The sequence below is a fragment of the Xiphophorus maculatus genome, chromosome 20 (genome assembly GCF_002775205.1).
Source record: "Xiphophorus maculatus strain JP 163 A chromosome 20, X_maculatus-5.0-male, whole genome shotgun sequence".
NCBI lineage: Eukaryota > Metazoa > Chordata > Actinopteri > Cyprinodontiformes > Poeciliidae > Xiphophorus > Xiphophorus maculatus.
In genome coordinates, this window is record NC_036462.1 from 21,553,735 (window position 1) to 21,567,738 (window position 14,004).

Here is a 14,004-nt window from a genome sequence, read left to right on the forward strand (position 1 = left end):
ATACAGAAGTTATTCCATGGAAATAACACAGGAAGCTCCTTTACCTTCTTCTTTAGGCTGAAGAAGTTGATCCGGAGTGAAGTGAAGGCTGTAAACTTTGCTGTGCTGCGTTAGCTTTAACTGTTAGCGACGAATATTTACAAGCCACCGTCTTCTTAATTCAGGACCGTTTGGAAATCCATGAAAACTTAAAAGCCCATTATATTAGGAAGACAGCAATGTTCATAGTATTGTTTTATTTGCGTCTGAAATAAGACTTTGTCTTTTTTAGTTGTCATGGTAACTCAAAGCGGGAAAAAAGAGAGCCGCATTTGCGCATGCGGTTGTGACGTCAGCGCAGCAGGTGCAAAGAGCCCATTGGTACATTGATCTTGTAGCCAGAGAAACTGTAATCTGTTTTGGATTCTTTAAAGTGGACTGCAAACATTTGTTTTTGTTTTATATTGGCAATAAAAATAAAGGTTTTAGGAGCAGAGCTAATGGTGCATTTGAAATCTATGAAGGCTATGTGTTCCTCTGTTTGATCAATGACTATTTAATAAGAGAGTTAGTTTTAGTTTCACTGAATCAATTAAAAGTAAGTCCTGTAGATTTAATATTTCTCTATCTTAATAAAGTTTTGTTCATTATTAAAAGAATGTTAAGATGTCCAGAATCAGCTGCAGCTTGTTTTTTTTAATCTGCACAAAGAAAAATTAACATTCTTATCTCATATTTTAATTCTTATAATTCTACATAATTATTACTCAGATTTTTATAAACATCCTTTGGACCATGCAAAGCATTTTAGCTGTTTCTCTATAAGATCTATTTTCTATTTCCAGTTATTAAGTTCTTCCAAACTGCTATTAGAGCAACTTGAACACAACGATCATTTTAATTTGATATTTGTTCAAATCATCTTTCCATTCTCTTACTTTGACTCACTTGCTCCTTGCCTTTCTCCTTATTTCTAAATCACCACATATGCCTACTTACCAAACTACTCAGTTTATTAATTCCTGTAGTTTTCATCATTATTTTTCTTTCTATGAAACTTTAACTGTTTAAAGTTTCCTCATCCTTTTCCTTCTTAAAAAAACTTTCATATTCCCCTTTCTTGTGTTTCACATTCCTGTCTGTTACTTGTTTTCCTTTATGACTTTTGTTCCAGTTTTCAGATATTTTTTTATTTATTATATTCATCTACTTATTCCTATATTTATTTAGTTAGTGTTTCATTTAGTCATCTATTTATTTGCCAACACACTGTTATCACAATCTTCTGTTTCCTTAATTTCTTGGATCTTTCTTTGGTTTTTATTTTATCCTATAGTTCTAGTTCTATTTTAGTATTTAATTAACCTTTTAACCTGTACTTTACTATCCATTTATTCAGATATTTTGTATTTTATCAGGGTCCTGCCCTTCAACACACTCCCAATATTTTCACTGCTGTTAATCTTTTGATTTACATTTACTGTTGAAATATAAAGCAGTAATTCGTTCAATGGTTGCTATGCCGCCATCTGCTGTGTATTCTCCAGTACTGCAGTTATTTTTCTACCATTCCGGACAATTTAAATGAATTCATTTATAAAAGAAATTAAACGAACACATATTGAAACACTTCTCTCCACTTCCTGCTATTTTTACCCATTTTAAACAATTTAGACCAGTTTGTCAACACCTAGGCTTTTCTAAAAACTGGTTTCTTTTTTATAGTGGATAACAATTAAAAATACCGATTGTGGTAATCCTTTCTTGGACTCTTACGAGTGGAGGATTCTTGCCTCTGCATCCACAATTGGTTTGCTCCTTCCAAACCCGCTACTTTAAATGAGATGAAATACCTAAAGGTGTTTATACCTCCAGTCACACTTCAGTTCCGGAGCTGAAGCGTCTTCACGCAGGACTCCGCCGCCCTGTTTTTTACGGAATGAAACTTTTAAGACGGATTTAAGCGGCTGCTCGCTGGACTCCGCCATCCAATTATCACCACAACAGCATAAAGTTAAAGCCGTTTAGTTTCAGCTGTTAGAGCCCAGGATTCACAGCGTTTCTTACACAGGATTTCTTTTAACGCGAACGCCATCAACTCATTCACGCTTTTCTTTTAAAAGACAATTTACTCTCAGTAAACGGAGTCCCGTCAAGCGTCAGATTCCAGCTGGTAAACCAAATACCAGTCCCGGAAAAAGATCTAAACTCATTCTGAAGAGTTTAGCCGTGCGCACGGTCCTTCTGGATTCGGTCTCACCCGCTGGAATCCTTCAGGATCCTGGGATCCGGCTTGGAAGGACCAAATTAATGTCAGGTTCATCTACCTAAGTAGACCTCAAACTGAAAAAGAATAGAGAGACAAGTGAGTTTTAGATTTACTAGCAAGGAGAACGGACAGCAGCGTGCTTTAGTTACAATCTACCCGCTCTAAAACAGCTCCTCCCAGAGACTTTCTTTTTATTTCCTTAGGGCGGTCCTAGTTACAGAGCCTATTCAGGGGTCTCAAACTCCAGTCCTTGAGGGCCGCAGTCCTGCAACTTTTAGATGTGCCTCTGCTGCTTCACACCTGAACAGAATAATTAGGTCATTAAGGCTCTGGAGAACTGATCTACACAAGGAGGAGGTCATCAAGTCATTTCAATCCAGTGTTTTGTACCTGTGGCACATCTAAAAACTGCAGGACTGCGGCCCTCGAGGCCTGGAGTTTGAGACCCCTGGATTTGGTTATCTTGAGTTAATCACATAGCAGCTGCTTCTTCTGTTCTCTTGAGTCACAGGTGTGTTGCACCTGCAAGCTGCCGTAATGTAGAATGCAAAATTCAGAGTTCTTGTTTATTTCCTTCTGTAGAAACGATGCAGGAACTGATGAACCCACAGAACAAGGAGGTGTCACTTGCTCCTTGCCTTTCTCCTTATTTCTAAATCACCACATATGCCTACTTACCAAACCTACTACTCAGTTTATTAATTCCTGCAAACCATGAGCTAGTAGTTTTCATCATTATTTTTCTTTCTATGAAACTTTAACTGTTTAAAGTTTCCTCATCCTTTTCCTTCTTAAAAGGAAAAGGACAGTTCCTCTGTTTCTGGTCCATAAACTTCGACCCTTAATCATCCGTCAGTCATCACTCTTGCTGCAGACCATCTGGTGTCAGCTTCCAGTTTGACCCGTTTAGATGTCTTCCTGCAAGCATCTCTCACTAGGCACAAATTCCAAAAGCAAACAAGAGTATTTATATTTGTAATTAATTTAAACGCATCACTATCCCACAAACATCCTGTTTCCAGCAACCCAAAATATCCTTTTCTGTTAAAAAAAAACCCAGGGTGGCACCCAATACGCCACTGTTGAATCGTACATCTGCATAAAAATTCTCCCTACTTTCTGACATACTGAAAGTTCCTCTTCCTGGATATTTTCCCTGACTGGTTCTTCCCTTTGCTGGACATCTTTGCTTTTTTCCGCCAGCCTGGATTCGATTCTGTCATTTTTAATCTTCAGCGATACAATCTGTTTATTTAACTCCTCATTTTCTCTCTCTAGCCACTCGAGTTTTTCTGTTTTTGCTCTTAATTTGTCCGCTGCAGTGTTTCTCAGTTTTTTCCGGTCCTCTTCCAGTTTAAGTGTTATTCTTAATTTGGCTTCATTATCACATCTCAGCTGGTGTATAGTTGCATTTTCTTCCTCCAGGTCCAGATTAATTTTTCTGATTTGTTTCTTGTAAAATGCATTTGATTTTAAAAGTAAGCAATTTTCCTCATGCCAGTTGTGTGTCTTGTCCGTTCTGTTTAGTCTCTCCAGTTTAATCTTCAGACTTTCTACAGTTTTCTGAAGCTCTTGGTTCTCCTCCTGCAGCTTGCTGCGGTTCTTCTGTAAATTGTTTATTTTTGTCAACACAAAATTATCCTCTTCCATCTTTGCTCTCTAGTTCAGACTGCAAATGAATTTCTCTGTGGAATCTGGCAATACAAAGGCAGCCGCCAGTGATGTCATAGACAGGATGAGTGACATCACTATGACATCAAAGCCACAAGAAGTCTGTTGGGTGTGGGGGAGGGGGGGGTGTTTTTTTTAAAAACTTTATTCACAGACACACTGTACAACGACAGAGTGAAACATTTGTTCTGCCTCCAGAACAAAAACAAATACAGATAAATATATTCAAGATGAAGAAAAAGCTACGGGGCTTCGGTTCCCAACTGTTCATTCAAAGCAGTACAGAGTTCAATTGTTTTAATAGCTATTTTCTGTCTTTGATAGTCTGGATATAAAACTTAAGTTCATTGTAAAATGCAGCAAAGCATGGCTTCCCCTACCTGGAACAATGAATATGATATTTAAATAGTGACAATAGAGGATTTATGAGAAACTCTGAACTGTTGGGCTCTTTGCACCTCAGCTTCCGCGTTCGGGGCAAAGCGGCTCAATCTTTTCCGATCTATTGAAAAAGGCTCTTTACACTGGGCGTCTGCAGGGCTTGTCCAAGGTAACAATTAATGATGAACATCTATCCGAAGCCCCGACAATAAGCTGGAGAAAGGTTTCAAGATGTTCGCCTCGTTATACACAGATACGAAGGTGAGTTTGACTTCCTTTAAACTTTGTGGCTAACATTAGCTTTAGCTTATGCTAGACATTTTTCTTGTAAAAATGTGCTATTTAAGTATCTAAACATTTTTCATCCATTCTAACGGACAATGTTTTTACCTTGTTTTCAAGTATATTACCTGCGTTTATTGTCGTTAGTGTCAGAGACCAAGTAACGGTCTAGGGTACTATAATGTCCCCTCCAGTTCTCCCCGGTTCCTACGCCTACGGCTCTGACTGTAATCCTGGACCTGTGCTTCTGTCTGCTCTGTCCTCTCAACCCTCAGCCGATCACAGTACAGTCACAACGCTCATACTGCTGTTCCTTCCTGTTGAAAGGGAGTTGTTCTCCACCACAGTCGCCCCGTGCTTTAGATGTAGAAATTGTTGGTTAATCAATAATCAGATGGGCTTAATTTATATCTACTAATCAGTTTGTAACAGTGATGAACTAAAATTGCGACTGGATCTGAATCTAAGTATTTTTTGTTCAAATGAATTGAATTGATTTAAACTGAATTTAGACCAAACCAGAGAAAAACTGGTTTGGATGAATTTGACCTGGTTGAATTATAAAGTGGACTAAGCTGACAGCAGTGCAGTAAATTCCCTGGTAGATGCTTTGCTGACTTTATATTTGATAAAAACAAAGTGGACATGAACAGCGGATGGCGTTGCTGTCCAAATCCTCTCTGACTGTGGAATAAACTTCCCACTGGACTTCAAGCACGGTCGATTCTGTGCCTCCACACTTTTCCTTTAGGTTCTGGGACCTTAATTCCCAAATTAAAGTCAAAATGTATTTTCATCTATAAAGGCAACTGGGCAACTTTATATCCCAAGTATGACGCTCATGATGTTGTCAGATTACTTTACGACTAAGAGTCTTCAGTCAGAGGCTTCATCAAGTTTGCTGTAATGCAGACTGCTACAAGAGATCCTTCCTAACAACCATTTGAAGAACCTTGAATAACATGATATTTAACCATATTTTACTTAGTTTTAGGATCAATAATGTATTCTTGAATTCAAATTGAATTTAACTTTGTATGTCTCTTGAGACTCCAGTGGTTGTCTACACCTTCTGAATCTCTCCCAAATTCTTTATTGGGCTTCGTTTCACAATCCTGACAAAACTGTGATTGTCCTAGAGAGATGTGCACATTGTCCTACCACACTTTCTTTCTTCCACTCAACTTTCCATTAACACGCTTGCATATAGAGCTTTGTGGCGAACCCTTCAACATTTTGTCAAGATAATAAAAATAACGTATTACATAAATCAAATATATAAATGAGTTTGCTTTTTCTAACTCAAGTATTCAAATAAAACTTTTAGACAATCTTCTAATTTATTTAAACCCCTCCACATGCTGGCTTGCACGCCGAACCTCCCGACAACTTGCAGGTGTTGTAGCCAGTGGCGCAAAAAACGATTTGGGGGATTTTTTTTATATATATATAGTCAGCATTTTATGTACTTAACAGCTGTTTGTGTATGAAATGATCAATAACAGAGGAACAGCACTGATTAGGCGCCCCCTCCCATACAGGCAGCTTGGGCAGCGGCTGAGGCGCGTTTTGTTTTCTTTTAAATTTGTAGTAATGCCTCAACAACAGGGAGCTAAAGATGGGGCGCAGAAAAAACTCCGGGGCCCAAAACAGAAAACGGAAGAGGGGGAAGGATAAAGATGTTGGAGAGACGAAGAAAAGCTTTTCAAAGTGGTTGAAAGACAGAAGGTAAGAAATGTCCGTATATCAACAAGAGAGTTGTAAATATTCAGGTTAGCTTAAGCTAGCCTACAATGATGATGTTCGCATCCACCTCAAAAATATGTAGTTGCGGCCCTGGCTGCAGCAAACACAGTTTGACTCTGATAATGTGTCGGATGAATGAGGATGTGGCTGACACGTCACGTGAATATCAGCACGTTGGACAGCAGCTCCAGCCTCACTCCGCCCACAGAGGATGGGGCGAGCGGCGGCTTCATGGCTGGGGAAGGAAGTTCCGGTTCGGAACCGCAGTGAAGTTAGTTTCAAGTTGGATATTCGATATTCGAGCTCCGCGGAGTAAGCGGCGTTTAGCTCAAGGTTGATCCGATTTATGAACGCTACTGTCGGCCAGCGGTTCTCCTTCGCTCCCGGCCCGAGCTCCGCGGAGTAACCGACGTTTAGCTGAAAGTTGATCCGATTTCGGAACGCTACTCTCGGCCAGCGGTTCTCCACCGCTCCCGGCCGCAGCGCCCGAAGGTTCACTTAGGGACTATCAACAAATTACTGAACCTAACATTCCTGTCAAAGAAATGTAATGTTTTCTTCAATAGCTTCCAGGTCATGTGACCTATTGACTCAAAATAATTTTGGAATAATTATACTAGTCTCTTTAGATGAGGCACAGTCATTTGTTTTCCATTTTAAATCATTTTCAATTTTTAATTAATTTATTTCTTCAAAATTGAGGGTTTTTCTTCAATAGCTTCCAGGTCATGTGACCTATTGACTCAAAATCACTTTGAACTTGTTCTAATAGTCTCTTTAGATGAGGCACAGTCATTTGTTTTCCATTTTAAATCATTTTCAATTTTTAATTAATTTATTTCTTCAAAATTGAGGGTTTTTCTTCAATAGCTTCCAGGTCATGTGACCTATTGACTCAAAATCACTTTGGAATAATTCTAATAGTCCCTTTAATTGAGGCACAGACATTTGTTTTCCATTTTAAATCATTTTCCATTTTTTAGGAATTTTTTTCTTCAAAATTGAGGGTTTTTCTTCAATAAGATGAAGATGGCCATCATACAGCAGAAGCACAGCACAGCAAAAGTGACAAAAGCAACAGCATTATTGCTAACTCACCATTTACAAAGACTTTCCAAGTTTTACGGGACCAAGCTCAGGTTGACATTCTGTCCGAGGAATCAGAGATCACAGAAAATCATTACTGCTGTCCTGGTATAGTTGATGTGCTTGTGAAGAACTACATGGGAATCATCCCACTGTGGAGCGGAATGTTACTTGGCGACTTAACACGGTACAAAACACCCACATCTGCTGCAACAAATAAAACAAGCAAATCAAGAGAAACAAACTGCCATGTGGAGTTGTGGTTTGGCTTGGTAAAAAAGAACATCTTGGCCAAAAAAAAGTACCTCAGACCAGCAGACTTCATCACAAAATTGTATACATCTTTACAAGGTCGGTATGTTGAACATGTTATGCAGCATGGTCTGCCAGACAAACTTCTGGACCAAACTGTCAGAGTTTTGAATAAACCGGCAGATGATCCCAAAGAAAAATGGAACAAGAGGGAAAGTTCTGCTGGTCAGACAAAGACCAAATCCAAGTATTTCAATCCCCCGAAGATATTACCCAATCCCAGAACTTCCAAAGGCCCAAAAAAACAAATCACCAAAGCTGAAGATGATAACAATAATAAAGAATCACAGGTAAGGTTTCACCTACCTTTGAGGCTCTGTTGCAGTTCCACATAAAGAATTAGTTTGTTAAAAACAATGAATTTATCTGATAAAAATTTTTTGTAATCTTCATTTCTTAAATTTCATTAGAAGTAAACAAGTAATAATAGCTTGCATTTCACAATTTCATAATGTGGTTAACATGGGATAACATAACTGACATATATGTATTACAGTCTGGTATAGATTTTGTCTTTATTATGGCCGGCTGTTAGCATAAAGTATTATTTAAATTTTGTAAAATATACATTTTTGTTGTATTACTTTCAAATGTTTTGATTTGTTTTGTTTTTTTTATATCTGATTTGCAGTTAACCTTGCTTTGGAAAAAGAGTGATACAGAAGTTGTAGTAGCAGTTGTTCCGTCACAAATTAAAGGTCGGAGCATTGTGATTCATCATTCTGACTTGTGCACTCTTCGACCACATCAATGGTTGACAGGGGAGGTATGTGTTTGTTTCAGTCATTTGTAAAACATCTTCAATCTCAAGATTAATACAAACCAATTTTTAGATTTGTGTGAGAAGACTTTTGGATGCATGTTTAATATGTGGAAACGCTGATATTCCTTGTGCAGATCATTGAAAGCCTTCTGCATGTGGCTGCCCATGCATTGGGAGTCATGGACACCTTCTACATCCTGAATCACTACTCAGCTGGTGTGATTTTGTTCGGGGACAGAACTGAGCTTCCTAGACAAAGTTTACCAAAGGTAATGGATATCTTTGTTGCTATATTATGTCATTATAAGATGAATGAACAGAACTTTCACAGTTACACATCAGTTACACAGAGCTACAAAATTGACAACAAAATTACTTCGAAGATGAAATCATATGTAATGTGTTTATGGCAAATATGTGTGCTTGTTGATAAAAAGAAGAACAAGATGTATTTTTTTTAAAAGGTTTGAATTAAAAGCTGAGTTGTTTTTAAAAGAGTGTTCTGAAAGAATTGCCATGTTTTACTGACTACTTGGCTGTTTTAAACATTGAAACACTTGACAAAATTAATGTAATTGTTCACTTCCGTGCGAGTTCCAAATATAAGTGTCACAGAGGGTTATCCAGGCAAATAAGGAGCTGAACATGGCAGTAAGGATGGACAACTTCTTTAGACAACATTACATAATTAATTCCACATGTAAAAAAACTTCTGTACTGGACACTACATATAAGATTTCAGAGTAATGTAAATGTCAATCATTTAATAAAGTAGAAGTAAGAATCTTGATCTAGTTGCACCCACATTAATCTTGGCTAAGTAATTTCATTTGATATCTTGTACGTGTCCTACTAACTAACATCAACATCACTGCAAGCTTTACCCCATCCCACAGCAGCCTGTACAGGGCAATGTTTAGCACCTTAACTCTTGTAAAACAGTGTATTGATTATTTTATCATTTTTAAAACACCTTCTCATTGAAAAGCAAAATTGTCAGTAAAAGTAAATACTGACATGTGGGAAAAGATTAATTGCGAGACATGTGCTTAAAGTTTGTCTTTATGTTAACATTTAATTTTTGAACATTTTTAATGCCATTTCAGGTAAACTTTGACAACTATGAAGCAGTTCTGTCATTTGTCCTTGTGAACAACAATCACTGGAAGTTGCTGGTTTGTAATTTTTTGTCTATAATCAATATTTTTTCATTTTATGGTTTGGATAGAGCATGACATATTCACATTAGTTTTAATGAAATTTTTCTTTGTTATGCCCCTTTACTTTGTTGATCTGTTTTAGTACATCAATGCAGAAGCCAGAACTGTATTCCTAATAGATCCTGCACAAGTATCATCTGAGCTTGTGGACTCCCAAAAGGGAGCTAAAAGAATACAGTAAATAAAGCTCTAATAAATTTTTAAAATGTATTAAAAATTAATAAATTTGCAAAGTGACCACATAGAGATTGAGTTAAAAATCTGAATGTATGTGACATTCAGATTTCTGAATATATTATTGAAATATATTATCCATAACATTTTTTCAAAATATATTATGTAAAAAATATTTCTATTAATTTAAATGTTTATGTAAATATTAATTTCAATAAACTTAACATTGTTGTTGTTAACAGAAACTGATAAGAGGAAAGCGTGAGTTGTCTTATGAGTGGAATTACAGAATACAATTGCTCTTACACAAATCATTTTGTTTGTTATCCAGAGAATACTTCAAAATGAGAAGGACATGCCATGGAAAAACAGACTGGGTTGGGATCCAATGGAAAGGGGGGACAATGCGCCACCCTATTCAACAAGACGGAAGCAGCTGTGGAGTTATTGTAGTCAAAGTAAATTAATGAGTTCATGTTTTTTGTTATACAAGTGTGGATACTGTGTAATTATTATAGAGAAATTATAGAGAAAAGTTGTCTATCATCAAATACAGTCTCTCTGGTTAGTTAAAATGGGCTTTCGGAATTGTGGAAAGAGTGTGTATTCACTTGGAGGAATACAGACTCCCCCAACAGTAGCCCATAACTGGGGTCAGTGCAACATGCCACACAGTATTTGTAATTACAGTTCTTTCATCATCATCTAAATGTTGAAACATTTAGATGTTTCACTACAGGTATCTGTACTAACAAACATACCTGTTTTAGTATATGTGGGTACACTATATATGTCCACATGAATGTTTTAAGTCTGATGCATTATAATGCCATAAAAAAAGTCTTTAAAAACTTTTTTTTTCTTTAGATGGCAAAAGCACTGATGGAAGCCTTCCCTCTGATGCCAGATGTAGATTTTGACACAACAAAAAAGGCAATGAAAAGTGAAAGAAGAACTCTCGCTCTTCAAATCCTTGATGCATCAGGTATACCATGTGCATTTCGACTTACAATACATAAACATACACACATATATATTGCAGAATCTCCCCAGCTCTTACATTACTGAACCAGTCTTGACTGGTGAATTTAAGGTTTTTTATTTTATTTGATTAAGATCAACCACCATCATCAAAGTCACCACAATAACCTCAATAAATGTGAAAACTAAAACATATACAAACATTGTAATACAAAACATGAACTTAACCAATAAAGATAACAAAACTAAACAGACCTCGCTGCTTTCGCTGGGGAACACTAAGTTTTGATTTCTTTGTGACAAGCACATCTTGACAGTTCAATTAATTCACTGTTTCAATGACTCTTTCAACTTATATAGAGTCTGCCCTCATTAGCTCCTGCAGCCCGTGAGGTCAATAAAAAAAAAATTAATTACAAAATGCAAATTCCATTTCACAAAATATAAACCACCAACAGTGCCAATCCAAACAGACAAAGATATCTAAACGATATGCAACATTGATAATTTAGAAAATTTACTTTAGTTTACAAATGTATTTTATATAATCTCCAAGTATTAATAATTTTAAATTAATTTTCTGAAATAATTAGCTATTTTGTTATATATATATATATATATCGATCTATCAATCTATCTTGTTTGAATATGCTGTATATTCTTCTTGATTACAGTATTTGATGACCACTGTTGGTGTGCGATGTGCGCTGCATACAAAGCCCCGGGGTCTGGCCCTGGAATGACAGACTGGGTGAGAAATCAAGAGTTGTCAATGTAAAATTCAGAATTAGACACAGGAAATGACTCTTGGGAGCCATGAAATGTTTTATATAATAAATGACAAGCAATTAAACACCAAACTGTGTGACAGGAGATGAGTAAGTTCAATACTGCTAAACATGTATATTTTCTTGTATTTGTGAACAGATCCAGTGTGACAACTGTGACCGATGGTACCATGCCCTGTGCATAAATATGAAGAGCACAGAATTTCAAAAGAAAAAAACAGGCAGTTGGAAATGTGTATTGTGTAGTTAATCTGAAAACTAGAAACTGTGTTCATTATTGTTCGAAATACGTTTTGAAAATATCTGTGGAAAATGAAAATGTAATATGTTTGTGTGGCATTGATGCTATGTGTGATGTATAAAGTGTACTGGAATCATTTCAAATTGATAAGTAATTTTATGACGTTATCTGAAAGCTATTGAGCAACAATCTTAAACTTTAAGGAAAAGATTCCTAAAAATTATAAAATAAAAACATAAAACATAAATAAATGTCTGTGCCTCATCTATAGGGACTATTAGAATTATTCCAAAGTGATTTTGAGTCAATAGGTCACATGACCTGGAAGCTATTGAAGAAAAACTCTCAATTTTGATGAAATAAATTCTTTAAAAATTGAAAATGATTTAAAATGGAAAACAAATGTCTGTGCCTCAATTAAAGAGACTATTAGAATTATTTCAAAGTGATTTTGAGTCAATAGGTCACATGACCTGGAAGCTATTGAAGAAAAACTCTCAATTTTGAAGAAAAAAATTCCTAAAAAATGGAAAATGGCTAAAAATGGAAATCAAATGACTGTGCCTCATCTAAAGAGACTATTAGAATGATTTCAAAGTGATTTTGAGTCAATAGGTCACATGACCTGGAAGCTATTGAAGAAAAACACTTAATTTTGATGAAATAAATTAATTAAAAATTGAAAATGATTTAAAATGGAAAACAAATGACTGTGCCTCATCTAAAGAGACTAGTATAATTATTCCAAAGTGATTTTGAGTCAATAGGTCACATGACCTGGAAGCTATTGAAGAAAAACACTCAATTTTGATGAAATAAATTAATTAAAAATTGAAAATGATTTAAAATGGAAAACAAATGTCTGTGCCTCATCTATACAGACTGGTAGAACAAGTCCAAAGTGATTTTGAGTCAATAGGTCACATGACCTGGAAGCTATTGAATAAAAACCCTCAATTTTGAAGAAAAAAATTCCTAAAAAATGGAAAATGATTTAAAATGGAAAACAAATGTCTGTGCCTCAATTAAAGAGACTATTAGAATTATTCCAAAGTGATTTTGAGTCAATAGGTCACATGACCTGGAAGCTATTGAAGAAAAACACTTAATTTTGAAGAAAAAAATTCCTAAAAAATGGAAAATGGCTAAAAATGGAAAACAAATGTCTGTGCCTCATCTATACAGACTGGTAGAACAATTTCAAAGTGATTTTGAATCAATAGGTCACATGACCTGGAAGCTATTGAAGAAAAACACTTAATTTTGATGAAATAAATTAATTAAAAATTGAAAATGATTTAAAATGGAAAACAAATGACTGTGCCTCATCTAAAGAGACTATTAGAATTATTTCAAAGTGATTTTGAGTCAATAGGTCACATGACCTGGAAGCTATTGAAGAAAAACTCTCAATTTTGATGAAATAAATTCTTTAAAAATTGAAAATGATTTAAAATGGAAAACAAATGACTGTGCCTCATCTAAAGAGACTAGTATAATTATTTCAAAGTGATTTTGAGTCAATAGGTCAAATGACCTGGAAGCTATTGAAGAAAACATTATATTATTTAATATTAAAATTATTGAAAATATTGTATATGACTTTAAAATTTTATAGATGCTATTTTGGCTCATGTAAAAGCATGAATTAGCACTGACAATTAGTTAGTTGGTTACAATTCAAGGCATTTATTAACATTTCTTTGACAGGAATGTTTGGTTCGGTAATTTGTTGATAGTCCCTAAGTGAACCTTCGGGCGCTGCGGCCGGGAGCGGTGGAGAACCGCTGGCCGAGAGTAGCGTTCATAAATCGGATCAACCTTGAGCTAAACGCCGCTTACTCCGCGGAGCTCGAATATCGAATATCGAATATCCAACTTGAAACTAACTTCACTGCGGTCTGTTACGAGGAGATGGAGACTCGTTGTCAGCACCCTGTGGGGTGAGGAACCGAATCGCGTCGGGATTTCACCATGTGAAGAGGGTCTGTGCTGCTGAGGATCTTGCGCGGCGGTTTGAACCAAGCCACCATGGACCGGCGCTGCGTAATTTCGGCACATTGTTTCGTGTTTGGAGGAGTCCTGCTCTCCCCTCCTCTCATCCGTCTTCT

At 36.3% G+C, this 14,004-nt stretch overlaps 1 protein-coding gene and 1 long non-coding RNA gene across 3 annotated transcripts; both read left to right on the forward strand.

Moving 5' to 3' along the window:
* The first annotated feature begins 7,172 nt into the window (after positions 1 to 7,172).
* LOC111605807 lies at positions 7,173 to 9,890 on the forward strand. Its single transcript, XM_023324591.1, has 5 exons — positions 7,173 to 8,016; positions 8,358 to 8,492; positions 8,624 to 8,758; positions 9,596 to 9,664; positions 9,792 to 9,890. The coding sequence occupies exons 1-5, from the start codon at positions 7,552 to 7,554 to the stop codon at positions 9,888 to 9,890; spliced, it is 903 nt and encodes a 300-aa protein (XP_023180359.1). The 5' UTR covers positions 7,173 to 7,551.
* On the forward strand, positions 9,873 to 12,559 carry LOC111605832. Of its 2 annotated transcripts, XR_002751848.1 has the most exons (4): positions 9,873 to 9,886; positions 10,215 to 10,341; positions 10,751 to 10,868; positions 11,539 to 12,559. It is a non-coding gene; the product is annotated as an uncharacterized LOC111605832 (long non-coding RNA). The 2 variants fall into 2 exon arrangements; XR_002751847.1 differs by lacking the exon at positions 9,873 to 9,886 and having other exon boundaries at positions 10,077 to 10,341.
* The last annotated feature ends 1,445 nt before the right edge of the window (positions 12,560 to 14,004 follow it).